At 43.5% G+C, this 18100-nt stretch overlaps 1 protein-coding gene across 3 annotated transcripts in view; it reads right to left on the minus strand.

Moving 5' to 3' along the window:
• Window positions 1-18100, minus strand: part of map7b (microtubule-associated protein 7b) — a 106814-nt gene that overhangs the window by 14270 nt on the left and 74444 nt on the right. For all 3 annotated transcript variants that reach the window (XM_055873421.1, XM_055873423.1, XM_055873422.1), the window contains 2 exons: window positions 17964-18081; window positions 17155-17259 (listed from right to left, as the gene is read on the minus strand). In XM_055873421.1, coding sequence (XP_055729396.1) covers window positions 17155-17259; window positions 17964-18081 — 223 coding nt within the window. The remainder of the gene's footprint in view (window positions 1-17154; window positions 17260-17963; window positions 18082-18100) is intronic.

An 18100-nucleotide genomic window follows, 5' to 3' on the forward strand; every position in this document is an offset into this window, starting at 1 on the left:
TCTAGATACCGTAGCTCTATAGCATCATGAAGGTCTAGATACCGTAGCTCTATAGCATCATGAAGGTCTAGATACCGTAGCTCTATAGCATCATGAAGGTCTAGATACCGTAGCTCTATAGCATCATGAAGGTCTAGATACCGTAGCTCTATAGCATCATGAAGGTCTAGATACCGTAGCTCTATAGCATCATGAAGGTCTAGATACCGTAGCTCTATAGCATCATGAAGGTGTAGATACCGTAGCTCTATAGCATCATGAAGGTCTAGATACCGTAGCTCTATAGCATCATGAAGGTGTAGATACCGTAGCTCTATAGCATCATGAAGGTCTAGATACCGTAGCTCTATAGCATCATGAAGGTCTAGATACCGTAGCTCTATAGCATCATGAAGGTCTAGATACCGTAGCTCTATAGCATCATGAAGGTCTAGATACCGTAGCTCTATAGCATCATGAAGGTCTAGATACCGTAGCTCTATAGCATCATGAAGGTCTAGATACCGTAGCTCTATAGCATCATGAAGGTCTAGATACCGTAGCTCTATAGCATCATGAAGGTCTAGATACCGTAGCTCTATAGCATCATGAAGGTCTAGATACCGTAGCTCTATAGCATCATGAAGGTCTAGATACCGTAGCTCTATAGCATCATGAAGGTGTAGATACCGTAGCTCTATAGCATCATGAAGGTCTAGATACCGTAGCTCTATAGCATCATGAAGGTCTAGATACCGTAGCTCTATAGCATCATGAAGGTCTAGATACCGTAGCTCTATAGCATCATGAAGGTCTAGATACCGTAGCTCTATAGCATCATGAAGGTCTAGATACCGTAGCTCTATAGCATCATGAAGGTCTAGATACCGTAGCTCTATAGCATCATGAAGGTCTAGATACCGTAGCTCTATAGCATCATGAAGGTCTAGATACCGTAGCTCTATAGCATCATGAAGGTCTAGATACCGTAGCTCTATAGCATCATGAAGGTCTAGATACCGTAGCTCTATAGCATCATGAAGGTCTAGATACCGTAGCTCTATAGCATCATGAAGGTCTAGATACCGTAGCTCTATAGCATCATGAAGGTCTAGATACCGTAGCTCTATAGCATCATGAAGGTCTAGATACCGTAGCTCTATAGCATCATGAAGGTGTAGATACCGTAGCTCTATAGCATCATGAAGGTCTAGATACCGTAGCTCTATAGCATCATGAAGGTCTAGATACCGTAGCTCTATAGCATCATGAAGGTCTAGATACCGTAGCTCTATAGCATCATGAAGGTCTAGATACCGTAGCTCTATAGCATCATGAAGGTCTAGATACCGTAGCTCTATAGCATCATGAAGGTCTAGATACCGTAGCTCTATAGCATCATGAAGGTCTAGATACCGTAGCTCTATAGCATCATGAAGGTGTAGATACCGTAGCTCTATAGCATCATGAAGGTCTAGATACCGTAGCTCTATAGCTGTAGCATCATGAAGGTCTAGATACCGTAGCTCTATAGCATCATGAAGGTCTAGATACCGTAGCTCTATAGCATCATGAAGGTCTAGATACCGTAGCTCTATAGCATCATGAAGGTCTAGATACCGTAGCTCTATAGCATCATGGTGTAGATACCGTAGCTCTATAGCATCATGAAGGTCTAGATACCGTAGCTCTATAGCATCATGAAGGTCTAGATACCGTAGCTCTATAGCATCATGAAGGTCTAGATACCGTAGCTCTATAGCATCATGAAGGTCTAGATACCGTAGCTCTATAGCATCATGAAGGTCTAGATACCGTAGCTCTATAGCATCATGAAGGTCTAGATACCGTAGCTCTATAGCATCATGAAGGTCTAGATACCGTAGCTCTATAGCATCATGAAGGTCTAGATACCGTAGCTCTATAGCATCATGAAGGTGTAGATACCGTAGCTCTATAGCATCATGAAGGTGTAGATACCGTAGCTCTATAGCATCATGAAGGTCTAGATACCGTAGCTCTATAGCATCATGAAGGTCTAGATACCGTAGCTCTATAGCATCATGAAGGTGTAGATACCGTAGCTCTATAGCATCATGAAGGTGTAGATACCGTAGCTCTATAGCATCATGAAGGTCTAGATACCGTAGCTCTATAGCATCATGAAGGTCTAGATACCGTAGCTCTATAGCATCATGAAGGTCTAGATACCGTAGCTCTATAGCATCATGAAGGTCTAGATACCGTAGCTCTATAGCATCATGAAGGTCTAGATACCGTAGCTCTATAGCATCATGAAGGTCTAGATACCGTAGCTCTATAGCATCATGAAGGTCTAGATACCGTAGCTCTATAGCATCATGAAGGTCTAGATACCGTAGCTCTATAGCATCATGAAGGTGTAGATACCGTAGCTCTATAGCATCATGAAGGTCTAGATACCGTAGCTCTATAGCATCATGAAGGTCTAGATACCGTAGCTCTATAGCATCATGAAGGTCTAGATACCGTAGCTCTATAGCATCATGAAGGTCTAGATACCGTAGCTCTATAGCATCATGAAGGTCTAGATACCGTAGCTCTATAGCATCATGAAGGTCTAGATACCGTAGCTCTATAGCATCATGAAGGTCTAGATACCGTAGCTCTATAGCATCATGAAGGTCTAGATACCGTAGCTCTATAGCATCATGAAGGTCTAGATACCGTAGCTCTATAGCATCATGAAGGTCTAGATACCGTAGCTCTATAGCATCATGAAGGTCTAGATACCGTAGCTCTATAGCATCATGAAGGTGTAGATACCGTAGCTCTATAGCATCATGAAGGTCTAGATACCGTAGCTCTATAGCATCATGAAGGTCTAGATACCGTAGCTCTATAGCATCATGAAGGTCTAGATACCGTAGCTCTATAGCATCATGAAGGTCTAGATACCGTAGCTCTATAGCATCATGAAGGTCTAGATACCGTAGCTCTATAGCATCATGAAGGTGTAGATACCGTAGCTCTATAGCATCATGAAGGTCTAGATACCGTAGCTCTATAGCATCATGAAGGTGTAGATACCGTAGCTCTATAGCATCATGAAGGTGTAGATACCGTAGCTCTATAGCATCATGAAGGTCTAGATACCGTAGCTCTATAGCATCATGAAGGTGTAGATACCGTAGCTCTATAGCATCATGAAGGTCTAGATACCGTAGCTCTATAGCATCATGAAGGTCTAGATACCGTAGCTCTATAGCATCATGAAGGTCTAGATACCGTAGCTCTATAGCATCATGAAGGTCTAGATACCGTAGCTCTATAGCATCATGAAGGTCTAGATACCGTAGCTCTATAGCATCATGAAGGTCTAGATACCGTAGCTCTATAGCATCATGAAGGTCTAGATACCGTAGCTCTATAGCATCATGAAGGTCTAGATACCGTAGCTCTATAGCATCATGAAGGTCTAGATACCGTAGCTCTATAGCATCATGAAGGTCTAGATACCGTAGCTCTATAGCATCATGAAGGTCTAGATACCGTAGCTCTATAGCATCATGAAGGTGTAGATACCGTAGCTCTATAGCATCATGAAGGTCTAGATACCGTAGCTCTATAGCATCATGAAGGTCTAGATACCGTAGCTCTATAGCATCATGAAGGTGTAGATACCGTAGCTCTATAGCATCATGAAGGTCTAGATACCGTAGCTCTATAGCATCATGAAGGTGTAGATACCGTAGCTCTATAGCATCATGAAGGTCTAGATACCGTAGCTCTATAGCATCATGAAGGTCTAGATACCGTAGCTCTATAGCATCATGAAGGTCTAGATACCGTAGCTCTATAGCATCATGAAGGTGTAGATACCGTAGCTCTATAGCATCATGAAGGTCTAGATACCGTAGCTCTATAGCATCATGAAGGTCTAGATACCGTAGCTCTATAGCATCATGAAGGTCTAGATACCGTAGCTCTATAGCATCATGAAGGTCTAGATACCGTAGCTCTATAGCATCATGAAGGTGTAGATACCGTAGCTCTATAGCATCATGAAGGTGTAGATACCGTAGCTCTATAGCATCATGAAGGTCTAGATACCGTAGCTCTATAGCATCATGAAGGTCTAGATACCGTAGCTCTATAGCATCATGAAGGTGTAGATACCGTAGCTCTATAGCATCATGAAGGTCTAGATACCGTAGCTCTATAGCATCATGAAGGTCTAGATACCGTAGCTCTATAGCATCATGAAGGTGTAGATACCGTAGCTCTATAGCATCATGAAGGTGTAGATACCGTAGCTCTATAGCATCATGAAGGTCTAGATACCGTAGCTCTATAGCATCATGAAGGTCTAGATACCGTAGCTCTATAGCATCATGAAGGTCTAGATACCGTAGCTCTATAGCATCATGAAGGTCTAGATACCGTAGCTCTATAGCATCATGAAGGTCTAGATACCGTAGCTCTATAGCATCATGAAGGTCTAGATACCGTAGCTCTATAGCATCATGAAGGTCTAGATACCGTAGCTCTATAGCATCATGAAGGTCTAGATACCGTAGCTCTATAGCATCATGAAGGTCTAGATACCGTAGCTCTATAGCATCATGAAGGTCTAGATACCGTAGCTCTATAGCATCATGAAGGTCTAGATACCGTAGCTCTATAGCATCATGAAGGTCTAGATACCGTAGCTCTATAGCATCATGAAGGTCTAGATACCGTAGCTCTATAGCATCATGAAGGTCTAGATACCGTAGCTCTATAGCATCATGAAGGTCTAGATACCGTAGCTCTATAGCATCATGAAGGTCTAGATACCGTAGCTCTATAGCATCATGAAGGTCTAGATACCGTAGCTCTATAGCATCATGAAGGTCTAGATACCGTAGCTCTATAGCATCATGAAGGTCTAGATACCGTAGCTCTATAGCATCATGAAGGTCTAGATACCGTAGCTCTATAGCATCATGAAGGTCTAGATACCGTAGCTCTATAGCATCATGAAGGTCTAGATACCGTAGCTCTATAGCATCATGAAGGTCTAGATACCGTAGCTCTATAGCATCATGAAGGTGTAGATACCGTAGCTCTATAGCATCATGAAGGTCTAGATACCGTAGCTCTATAGCATCATGAAGGTCTAGATACCGTAGCTCTATAGCATCATGAAGGTCTAGATACCGTAGCTCTATAGCATCATGAAGGTCTAGATACCGTAGCTCTATAGCATCATGAAGGTCTAGATACCGTAGCTCTATAGCATCATGAAGGTCTAGATACCGTAGCTCTATAGCATCATGAAGGTCTAGATACCGTAGCTCTATAGCATCATGAAGGTCTAGATACCGTAGCTCTATAGCATCATGAAGGTCTAGATACCGTAGCTCTATAGCATCATGAAGGTCTAGATACCGTAGCTCTATAGCATCATGAAGGTCTAGATACCGTAGCTCTATAGCATCATGAAGGTCTAGATACCGTAGCTCTATAGCATCATGAAGGTCTAGATACCGTAGCTCTATAGCATCATGAAGGTCTAGATACCGTAGCTCTATAGCATCATGAAGGTCTAGATACCGTAGCTCTATAGCATCATGAAGGTCTAGATACCGTAGCTCTATAGCATCATGAAGGTCTAGATACCGTAGCTCTATAGCATCATGAAGGTGTAGATACCGTAGCTCTATAGCATCATGAAGGTCTAGATACCGTAGCTCTATAGCATCATGAAGGTCTAGATACCGTAGCTCTATAGCATCATGAAGGTCTAGATACCGTAGCTCTATAGCATCATGAAGGTCTAGATACCGTAGCTCTATAGCATCATGAAGGTGTAGATACCGTAGCTCTATAGCATCATGAAGGTCTAGATACCGTAGCTCTATAGCATCATGAAGGTCTAGATACCGTAGCTCTATAGCATCATGAAGGTCTAGATACCGTAGCTCTATAGCATCATGAAGGTCTAGATACCGTAGCTCTATAGCATCATGAAGGTCTAGATACCGTAGCTCTATAGCATCATGAAGGTGTAGATACCGTAGCTCTATAGCATCATGAAGGTCTAGATACCGTAGCTCTATAGCATCATGAAGGTCTAGATACCGTAGCTCTATAGCATCATGAAGGTCTAGATACCGTAGCTCTATAGCATCATGAAGGTCTAGATACCGTAGCTCTATAGCATCATGAAGGTCTAGATACCGTAGCTCTATAGCATCATGAAGGTCTAGATACCGTAGCTCTATAGCATCATGAAGGTCTAGATACCGTAGCTCTATAGCATCATGAAGGTCTAGATACCGTAGCTCTATAGCATCATGAAGGTCTAGATACCGTAGCTCTATAGCATCATGAAGGTGTAGATACCGTAGCTCTATAGCATCATGAAGGTGTAGATACCGTAGCTCTATAGCATCATGAAGGTCTAGATACCGTAGCTCTATAGCATCATGAAGGTGTAGATACCGTAGCTCTATAGCATCATGAAGGTCTAGATACCGTAGCTCTATAGCATCATGAAGGTCTAGATACCGTAGCTCTATAGCATCATGAAGGTCTAGATACCGTAGCTCTATAGCATCATGAAGGTCTAGATACCGTAGCTCTATAGCATCATGAAGGTCTAGATACCGTAGCTCTATAGCATCATGAAGGTCTAGATACCGTAGCTCTATAGCATCATGAAGGTGTAGATACCGTAGCTCTATAGCATCATGAAGGTCTAGATACCGTAGCTCTATAGCATCATGAAGGTCTAGATACCGTAGCTCTATAGCATCATGAAGGTCTAGATACCGTAGCTCTATAGCATCATGAAGGTCTAGATACCGTAGCTCTATAGCATCATGAAGGTCTAGATACCGTAGCTCTATAGCATCATGAAGGTCTAGATACCGTAGCTCTATAGCATCATGAAGGTCTAGATACCGTAGCTCTATAGCATCATGAAGGTCTAGATACCGTAGCTCTATAGCATCATGAAGGTCTAGATACCGTAGCTCTATAGCATCATGAAGGTCTAGATACCGTAGCTCTATAGCATCATGAAGGTGTAGATACCGTAGCTCTATAGCATCATGAAGGTCTAGATACCGTAGCTCTATAGCATCATGAAGGTCTAGATACCGTAGCTCTATAGCATCATGAAGGTGTAGATACCGTAGCTCTATAGCATCATGAAGGTGTAGATACCGTAGCTCTATAGCATCATGAAGGTCTAGATACCGTAGCTCTATAGCATCATGAAGGTCTAGATACCGTAGCTCTATAGCATCATGAAGGTCTAGATACCGTAGCTCTATAGCATCATGAAGGTCTAGATACCGTAGCTCTATAGCATCATGAAGGTGTAGATACCGTAGCTCTATAGCATCATGAAGGTGTAGATACCGTAGCTCTATAGCATCATGAAGGTGTAGATACCGTAGCTCTATAGCATCATGAAGGTCTAGATACCGTAGCTCTACTAGCATCATGAAGGTGTAGATACCGTAGCTCTATAGCATCATGAAGGTCTAGATACCGTAGCTCTATAGCATCATGAAGGTCTAGATACCGTAGCTCTATAGCATCATGAAGGTGTAGATACCGTAGCTCTATAGCATCATGAAGGTCTAGATACCGTAGCTCTATAGCATCATGAAGGTCTAGATACCGTAGCTCTATAGCATCATGAAGGTCTAGATACCGTAGCTCTATAGCATCATGAAGGTCTAGATACCGTAGCTCTATAGCATCATGAAGGTCTAGATACCGTAGCTCTATAGCATCATGAAGGTCTAGATACCGTAGCTCTATAGCATCATGAAGGTCTAGATACCGTAGCTCTATAGCATCATGAAGGTCTAGATACCGTAGCTCTATAGCATCATGAAGGTCTAGATACCGTAGCTCTATAGCATCATGAAGGTCTAGATACCGTAGCTCTATAGCATCATGAAGGTCTAGATACCGTAGCTCTATAGCATCATGAAGGTGTAGATACCGTAGCTCTATAGCATCATGAAGGTCTAGATACCGTAGCTCTATAGCATCATGAAGGTGTAGATACCGTAGCTCTATAGCATCATGAAGGTCTAGATACCGTAGCTCTATAGCATCATGAAGGTCTAGATACCGTAGCTCTATAGCATCATGAAGGTGTAGATACCGTAGCTCTATAGCATCATGAAGGTCTAGATACCGTAGCTCTATAGCATCATGAAGGTCTAGATACCGTAGCTCTATAGCATCATGAAGGTCTAGATACCGTAGCTCTATAGCATCATGGTGTAGATACCGTAGCTCTATAGCATCATGAAGGTGTAGATACCGTAGCTCTATAGCATCATGAAGGTGTAGATACCGTAGCTCTATAGCATCATGAAGGTGTAGATACCGTAGCTCTATAGCATCATGAAGGTGTAGATACCGTAGCTCTATAGCATCATGAAGGTGTAGATACCGTAGCTCTATAGCATCATGAAGGTGTAGATACCGTAGCTCTATAGCATCATGAAGGTCTAGATACCGTAGCTCTATAGCATCATGAAGGTGTAGATACCGTAGCTCTATAGCATCATGAAGGTCTAGATACCGTAGCTCTATAGCATCATGAAGGTGTAGATACCGTAGCTCTATAGCATCATGAAGGTGTAGATACCGTAGCTCTATAGCATCATGAAGGTGTAGATACCGTAGCTCTATAGCATCATGAAGGTCTAGATACCGTAGCTCTATAGCATCATGAAGGTCTAGATACCGTAGCTCTATAGCATCATGAAGGTCTAGATACCGTAGCTCTATAGCTGTAGCATCATGAAGGTGTAGATACCGTAGCTCTATAGCATCATGAAGGTCTAGATACCGTAGCTCTATAGCATCATGAAGGTGTAGATACCGTAGCTCTATAGCTGTAGCATCATGAAGGTCTAGATACCGTAGCTCTATAGCATCATGGTGTAGATACCGTAGCTCTATAGCATCATGAAGGTGTAGATACCGTAGCTCTATAGCATCATGAAGGTCTAGATACCGTAGCTCTATAGCATCATGAAGGTCTAGATACCGTAGCTCTATAGCATCATGAAGGTGTAGATACCGTAGCTCTATAGCTGTAGCATCATGAAGGTGTAGATACCGTAGCTCTATAGCATCATGAAGGTCTAGATACCGTAGCTCTATAGCATCATGAAGGTCTAGATACCGTAGCTCTATAGCATCATGAAGGTGTAGATACCGTAGCTCTATAGCATCATGAAGGTCTAGATACCGTAGCTCTATAGCATCATGAAGGTGTAGATACCGTAGCTCTATAGCATCATGAAGGTCTAGATACCGTAGCTCTATAGCATCATGAAGGTCTAGATACCGTAGCTCTATAGCATCATGAAGGTCTAGATACCGTAGCTCTATAGCATCATGAAGGTCTAGATACCGTAGCTCTATAGCATCATGAAGGTCTAGATACCGTAGCTCTATAGCATCATGAAGGTGTAGATACCGTAGCTCTATAGCATCATGAAGGTCTAGATACCGTAGCTCTATAGCATCATGAAGGTCTAGATACCGTAGCTCTATAGCATCATGAAGTTCTAGATACCGTAGCTCTATAGCATCATGAAGGTCTAGATACCGTAGCTCTATAGCATCATGAAGGTGTAGATACCGTAGCTCTATAGCATCATGAAGGTCTAGATACCGTAGCTCTATAGCATCATGAAGGTCTAGATACCGTAGCTCTATAGCATCATGAAGGTCTAGATACCGTAGCTCTATAGCATCATGAAGGCGTAGATACCGTAGCTCTATAGCATCATGAAGGCGTAGATACCGTAGCTCTGTAGCATCATGAAGGTCTAGATACCGTAGCTCTATAGCATCATGAAGGTCTAGATACCGTAGCTCTATAGCATCATGAAGGTCTAGATACCGTAGCTCTATAGCATCATGAAGGTCTAGATACCGTAGCTCTATAGCATCATGAAGGTGTAGATACCGTAGCTCTATAGCATCATGAAGGTCTAGATACCGTAGCTCTATAGCATCATGAAGGTCTAGATACCGTAGCTCTATAGCATCATGAAGGTCTAGATACCGTAGCTCTATAGCATCATGAAGGTCTAGATACCGTAGATCTATAGCTGTAGCATCATGAAGGTGTAGATACCGTAGCTCTATAGCATCATGAAGGTCTAGATACCGTAGCTCTATAGCATCATGAAGGTGTAGATACCGTAGCTCTATAGCTGTAGCATCATGAAGGTCTAGATACCGTAGCTCTATAGCATCATGAAGGTCTAGATACCGTAGCTCTATAGCTGTAGCATCATGAAGGTGTAGATACCGTAGCTCTATAGCATCATGAAGGTCTAGATACCGTAGCTCTATAGCATCATGAAGGTGTAGATACCGTAGCTCTATAGCTGTAGCATCATGAAGGTCTAGATACCGTAGCTCTATAGCATCATGGTGTAGATACCGTAGCTCTATAGCATCATGAAGGTGTAGATACCGTAGCTCTATAGCATCATGAAGGTCTAGATACCGTAGCTCTATAGCATCATGAAGGTCTAGATACCGTAGCTCTATAGCATCATGAAGGTGTAGATACCGTAGCTCTATAGCATCATGAAGGTGTAGATACCGTAGCTCTATAGCATCATGAAGGTCTAGATACCGTAGCTCTATAGCATCATGAAGGTCTAGATACCGTAGCTCTATAGCATCATGAAGGTGTAGATACCGTAGCTCTATAGCATCATGAAGGTCTAGATACCGTAGCTCTATAGCATCATGAAGGTGTAGATACCGTAGCTCTATAGCATCATGAAGGTCTATATACCGTAGCTCTATAGCATCATGAAGGTCTAGATACCGTAGCTCTATAGCATCATGAAGGTCTAGATACCGTAGCTCTATAGCATCATGAAGGTCTAGATACCGTAGCTCTATAGCATCATGAAGGTGTAGATACCGTAGCTCTATAGCATCATGAAGGTGTAGATACCGTAGCTCTATAGCATCATGAAGGTCTAGATACCGTAGCTCTATAGCATCATGAAGGTCTAGATACCGTAGCTCTATAGCATCATGAAGTTCTAGATACCGTAGCTCTATAGCATCATGAAGGTCTAGATACCGTAGCTCTATAGCATCATGAAGGTGTAGATACCGTAGCTCTATAGCATCATGAAGGTGTAGATACCGTAGCTCTATAGCATCATGAAGGTCTAGATACCGTAGCTCTATAGCATCATGAAGGTCTAGATACCGTAGCTCTATAGCATCATGAAGGTGTAGATACCGTAGCTCTATAGCATCATGAAGGTCTAGATACCGTAGCTCTATAGCTGTAGCATCATGAAGGTGTAGATACCGTAGCTCTATAGCATCATGAAGGTCTAGATACCGTAGCTCTATAGCATCATGAAGGTGTAGATACCGTAGCTCTATAGCATCATGAAGGTCTAGATACCGTAGCTCTATAGCTGTAGCATCATGAAGGTCTAGATACCGTAGCTCTATAGCATCATGGTGTAGATACCGTAGCTCTATAGCATCATGAAGGTGTAGATACCGTAGCTCTATAGCATCATGAAGGTCTAGATACCGTAGCTCTATAGCATCATGAAGGTCTAGATACCGTAGCTCTATAGCATCATGAAGGTGTAGATACCGTAGCTCTATAGCTGTAGCATCATGAAGGTGTAGATACCGTAGCTCTATAGCATCATGAAGGTCTAGATACCGTAGCTCTATAGCATCATGAAGGTCTAGATACCGTAGCTCTATAGCATCATGAAGGTCTAGATACCGTAGCTCTATAGCATCATGAAGGTGTAGATACCGTAGCTCTATAGCATCATGAAGGTCTAGATACCGTAGCTCTATAGCATCATGAAGGTCTAGATACCGTAGCTCTATAGCATCATGAAGGTGTAGATACCGTAGCTCTATAGCATCATGAAGGTGTAGAAACCGTAGCTCTATAGCATCATGAAGGTCTAGATACCGTAGCTCTATAGCATCATGAAGGTCTAGATACCGTAGCTCTATAGCATCATGAAGTTCTAGATACCGTAGCTCTATAGCATCATGAAGGTCTAGATACCGTAGCTCTATAGCATCATGAAGGTGTAGATACCGTAGCTCTATAGCATCATGAAGGTCTAGATACCGTAGCTCTATAGCATCATGAAGGTCTAGATACCGTAGCTCTATAGCATCATGAAGGTCTAGATACCGTAGCTCTATAGCATCATGGTGTAGATACCGTAGCTCTATAGCATCATGAAGGCGTAGATACCGTAGCTCTGTAGCATCATGAAGGTCTAGATACCGTAGCTCTATAGCATCATGAAGGTCTAGATACCGTAGCTCTATAGCATCATGAAGGTCTAGATACCGTAGCTCTATAGCATCATGAAGGTCTAGATACCGTAGCTCTATAGCATCATGAAGGTCTAGATACCGTAGCTCTATAGCATCATGAAGGTGTAGATACCGTAGCTCTATAGCATCATGAAGGTCTAGATACCGTAGCTCTATAGCTGTAGCATCATGAAGGTGTAGATACCGTAGCTCTATAGCATCATGAAGGTCTAGATACCGTAGCTCTATAGCATCATGAAGGTGTAGATACCGTAGCTCTATAGCATCATGAAGGTCTAGATACCGTAGCTCTATAGCATCATGAAGGTGTAGATACCGTAGCTCTATAGCATCATGAAGGTCTAGATACCGTAGCTCTATAGCATCATGAAAGTCTAGATACCGTAGCTCTATAGCATCATGAAGGTGTAGATACCGTAGCTCTATAGCATCATGAAGGTCTAGATACCGTAGCTCTATAGCATCATGGTGTAGATACCGTAGCTCTATAGCATCATGAAGGTGTAGATACCGTAGCTCTATAGCATCATGAAGGTGTAGATACCGTAGCTCTATAGCATCATGAAGGTGTAGATACCGTAGCTCTATAGCATCATGAAGGTGTAGATACCGTAGCTCTATAGCATCATGAAGGTCTAGATACCGTAGCTCTATAGCATCATGAAGGTGTAGATACCGTAGCTCTATAGCATCATAAAGGTCTAGATACCGTAGCTCTATAGCATCATGAAGGTCTAGATACCGTAGCTCTATAGCATCATGAAGGTCTAGATACCGTAGCTCTATAGCATCATGAAGGTCTAGATACCGTAGCTCTATAGCATCATGAAGGCGTAGATACCGTAGCTCTGTAGCATCATGAAGGTCTAGATACCGTAGCTCTATAGCATCATGAAGGTCTAGATACCGTAGCTCTATAGCATCATGAAGGTGTAGATACCGTAGCTCTATAGCATCATGAAGGTGTAGATACCGTAGCTCTATAGCATCATGAAGGTGTAGATACCGTAGCTCTATAGCATCATGAAGGTCTAGATACCGTAGCTCTATAGCTGTAGCATCATGAAGGTGTAGATACCGTAGCTCTATAGCATCATGAAGGTCTAGATACCGTAGCTCTATAGCATCATGAAGGTGTAGATACCGTAGCTCTATAGCATCATGAAGGTCTAGATACCGTAGCTCTATAGCATCATGAAGGTGTAGATACCGTAGCTCTATAGCATCATGAAGGTCTAGATAACGTAGCTCTCTAGCATCATGAAGGTCTAGATACCGTAGCTCTATAGCATCATGAAGGTCTAGATACCGTAGCTCTATAGCATCATGAAGGTCTAGATACCGTAGCTCTATAGCATCATGAAGGTCTAGACACCGTAGCTCTATAGCATCATGAAGTTCTAGATACCGTAGCTCTATAGCATCATGAAGGTCTAGATACCGTAGCTCTATAGCATCATGAAGGTCTAGATACCGTAGCTCTATAGCATCATGAAGGTCTAGATACCGTAGCTCTATAGCATCATGAAGGTCTAGATACCGTAGCTCTATAGCATCATGAAGGTGTAGATACCGTAGCTCTATAGCATCATGAAGGTCTAGATACCGTAGCTCTATAGCATCATGAAGGTGTAGATACCGTAGCTCTATAGCATCATGAAGGTGTAGATACCGTAGCTCTATAGCATCATGAAGGTCTAGATACCGTAGCTCTATAGCATCATGAAGGTCTAGATACCGTAGCTCTATAGCGTCATGAAGGTCTAGATACCGTAGCTCTATAGCATCATGAAGGTCTAGATACCGTAGCTCTATAGCATCATGAAGGTCTAGATACCGTAGCTCTATAGCATCATGAAGGTGTAGATACCGTAGCTCTATAGCATCATGAAGGTCTAGATACCGTAGCTCTATAGCATCATGGTGTAGATACCGTAGCTCTATAGCATCATGAAGGTCTAGATATCGTAGCTCTATAGCATCATGAAGGTGTAGATACTGTAGCTCTATAGCATCATGAAGGTCTAGATACCGTAGCTCTATAGCATCATGAAGGTCTAGATACCGTAGCTCTATAGCATCATGAAGGTGTAGATACCGTAGCTCTATAGCATCATGAAGGTCTAGATACCGTAGCTCTATAGCATCATGAAGGTCTAGATACCGTAGCTCTATAGCATCATGAAGGTCTAGATCCCGTAGCTCTATAGCATCATGAAGGTCTAGATACCGTAGCTCTTTAGCATCATGAAGGTCTAGATACCGTAGCTCTATAGCATCATGAAGGTCTAGATACCGTAGCTCTATAGCATCATGAAGGTCTAGATACCGTAGCTCTATAGCATCATGAAGGTCTAGATACCGTAGCTCTATAGCATCATGAAGGTCTAGATACCGTAGCTCTATAGCATCATGAAGGTCTAGATACCGTAGCTCTATAGCATCATGGTGTAGATACCGTAGCTCTATAGCATCATGAAGGTATAGATACCGTAGCTCTATAGCATCATGAAGGTCTAGATACCGTAGCTCTATAGCATCATGAAGGTCTAGATACCGTAGCTCTATAGCATCATGAAGGTCTAGATACCGTAGCTCTATAGCATCATGAAGGTCTAGATACCGTAGCTCTATAGCATCATGAAGGTCTAGATACCGTAGCTCTATAGCATCATGAAGGTCTAGATACTGTAGCTCTATAGCATCATGAAGGTGTAGATACCGTAGCTCTATAGCATCATGAAGGTCTAGATACCGTAGCTCTATAGCTGTAGCATCATGAAGGTCTAGATACCGTAGCTCTATAGCATCATGAAGGTCTAGATACCGTAGCTCTATAGCATCATGAAGGTCTAGATACCGTAGCTCTATAGCATCATGAAGGTCTAGATACCGTAGCTCTATAGCATCATGGTGTAGATACCGTAGCTCTATAGCATCATGAAGGTCTAGATACCGTAGCTCTATAGCATCATGAAGGTCTAGATACTGTAGATCTATAGCATCATGAAGGTCTAGATACCGTAGCTCTATAGCTGTAGCATCATGAAGGTCTAGATACCGTAGCTCTATAGCATCATGAAGGTCTAGATACCGTAGCTCTATAGCATCATGAAGGTCTAGATACCGTAGCTCTATAGCATCATGAAGGTCTAGATACCGTAGCTCTATAGCATCATGGTGTAGATACCGTAGCTCTATAGCATCATGAAGGTCTAGATACCGTAGCTCTATAGCATCATGAAGGTCTAGATACCGTAGCTCTATAGCATCATGAAGGTCTAGATACCGTAGCTCTATAGCATCATGAAGGTCTAGATACCGTAGCTCTATAGCATCATGAAGGTCTAGATACCGTAGCTCTATAGCATCATGAAGGTCTAGATACCGTAGCTCTATAGCATCATGAAGGTCTAGATACCGTAGCTCTATAGCATCATGAAGGTCTAGATACCGTAGCTCTATAGCATCATGAAGGTCTAGATACCGTAGCTCTATAGCATCATGAAGGTCTAGATACCGTAGCTCTATAGCATCATGAAGGTGTAGATACCGTAGCTCTATAGCATCATGAAGGTGTAGATACCGTAGCTCTATAGCATCATGAAGGTCTAGATACCGTAGCTCTATAGCATCATGAAGGTGTAGATACCGTAGCTCTATAGCATCATGAAGGTGTAGATACCGTAGCTCTATAGCATCATGAAGGTCTAGATACCGTAGCTCTATAGCATCATGAAGGTCTAGATACCGTAGCTCTATAGCATCATGAAGGTCTAGATACCGTAGCTCTATAGCATCATGAAGGTCTAGATACCGTAGCTCTATAGCATCATGAAGGTCTAGATACCGTAGCTCTATAGCATCATGAAGGTCTAGATACCGTAGCTCTATAGCATCATGAAGGTGTAGATACCGTAGCTCTATAGCATCATGAAGGTCTAGATACCGTAGCTCTGTAGCATCATGAAGGTCTAGATACCGTAGCTCTATAGCATCATGAAGGTCTAGATACCGTAGCTCTATAGCTGTAGCATCATGAAGGTCTAGATACCGTAGCTCTATAGCATCATGGTGTAGATACCGTAGCTCTATAGCATCATGAAGGTCTAGATACCGTAGCTCTATAGCATCATGAAGGTCTAGATACCGTAGCTCTATAGCATCATGAAGGTCTAGATACCGTAGCTCTATAGCATCATGAAGTTCTAGATACCGTAGCTCTATAGCATCATGAAGGTCTAGATACCGTAGCTCTATAGCATCATGAAGGTCTAGATACCGTAGCTCTATAGCATCATGAAGGTCTAGATACCGTAGCTCTATAGCATCATGAAGGTGTAGATACCGTAGCTCTATAGCATCATGAAGGTGTAGATACCGTAGCTCTATAGCATCATGAAGGTGTAGATACCGTAGCTCTATAGCATCATGAAGGTCTAGATACCGTAGCTCTATAGCATCATGAAGGTCTAGATACCGTAGCTCTATAGCATCATGAAGGTGTAGATACCGTAGCTCTATAGCATCATGAAGGTCTAGATACCGTAGCTCTATAGCATCATGAAGGTCTAGATACCGTAGCTCTATAGCATCATGAAGGTGTAGATACCGTAGCTCTAATATCTTGAAAGTGTAGATACCGTAGCTCTAACATGTCTAAAGTGTGCCTCGGTAGGAGTATCATTTGACGTTTTATTTTTCGCCATGGTGACGACAACTTAGCAGCGGCACAATATAACGGAACCACCATCTCCGGTCGCATTTTGTTAAGACGAGAAACCCTGTAACGCGTGTTACCTTCTTCCTCTCCAACCTGTCAGCCTCTTCTTTCTGAAAATGTTTCTCTCTCTCCTTCCTCAGTCTGTCTGCATCCTCCCTCTGACGACACTCCTCCTCCTCTCTCTGAGACACACACAGAGAGAGAGAGACAGTCAGCACGACCCCCTCCACAGTCAGCACGACCCCCTCCACAGTCAGCACGACCCCCTCCACAGTCAGCACGACCCCCTCCACAGTCAGCACGACCCCCTCCACAGTCAGCACGACCCCCTCCACAGTCAGCACGACCCCTCCACAGTCAGCACGACCCCCTCCACAGTCAGCACGACCCCCTCCACAGTCAGCACGACCCCCTCCACAGTCAGCACGACCCCCTCCACAGTCAGCACGACCCCCTCCACAGTCAGCACGACCCCCTCCACAGTCAGCACGACCCCCTCCACAGTCAGCACGACCCCCTCCACAGTCAGCACGACCCCCTCCACAGTCAGCACGACCCCTCCACAGTCAGCACGACCCCCTCCACAGTCAGCACGACCCCCTCCACAGTCAGCACGACCCCGTCCACAGTCAGCACGACCCCCTCCACAGTCAGCACGACCCCCTCCACAGTCAGCACGACCCCCTCCACAGTCAGCACGACCCCCTCCACAGTCAGCACGACCCCCTCCACAGTCAGCACGACCCCCTCCACAGTCAGCACGACCCCCTCCACAGTCAGCACGACCCCCTCCACAGTCAGCACGACCCCCTCCACAGTCAGCACGACCCCCTCCACAGTCAGTACAACGTGTGAGAGAGAGAGAGAGAGAGTTCATCTGTCTGACCTGTTTCTGCTGTCTCTCTGCCTCCTCTCTCTCCTGCTGGGCTCTCTCCTCCTCCTCCTCCTTCCTCCTTCTCTCCTCCTCCTCCTCTCTCCTCTGTCTCTCCTCAGCCTTACCACACCTGGATACACACAGAGTAA

The sequence above is a fragment of the Salvelinus fontinalis genome, chromosome 20 (genome assembly GCF_029448725.1).
Source record: "Salvelinus fontinalis isolate EN_2023a chromosome 20, ASM2944872v1, whole genome shotgun sequence".
Taxonomy (NCBI): domain Eukaryota; kingdom Metazoa; phylum Chordata; class Actinopteri; order Salmoniformes; family Salmonidae; genus Salvelinus; species Salvelinus fontinalis.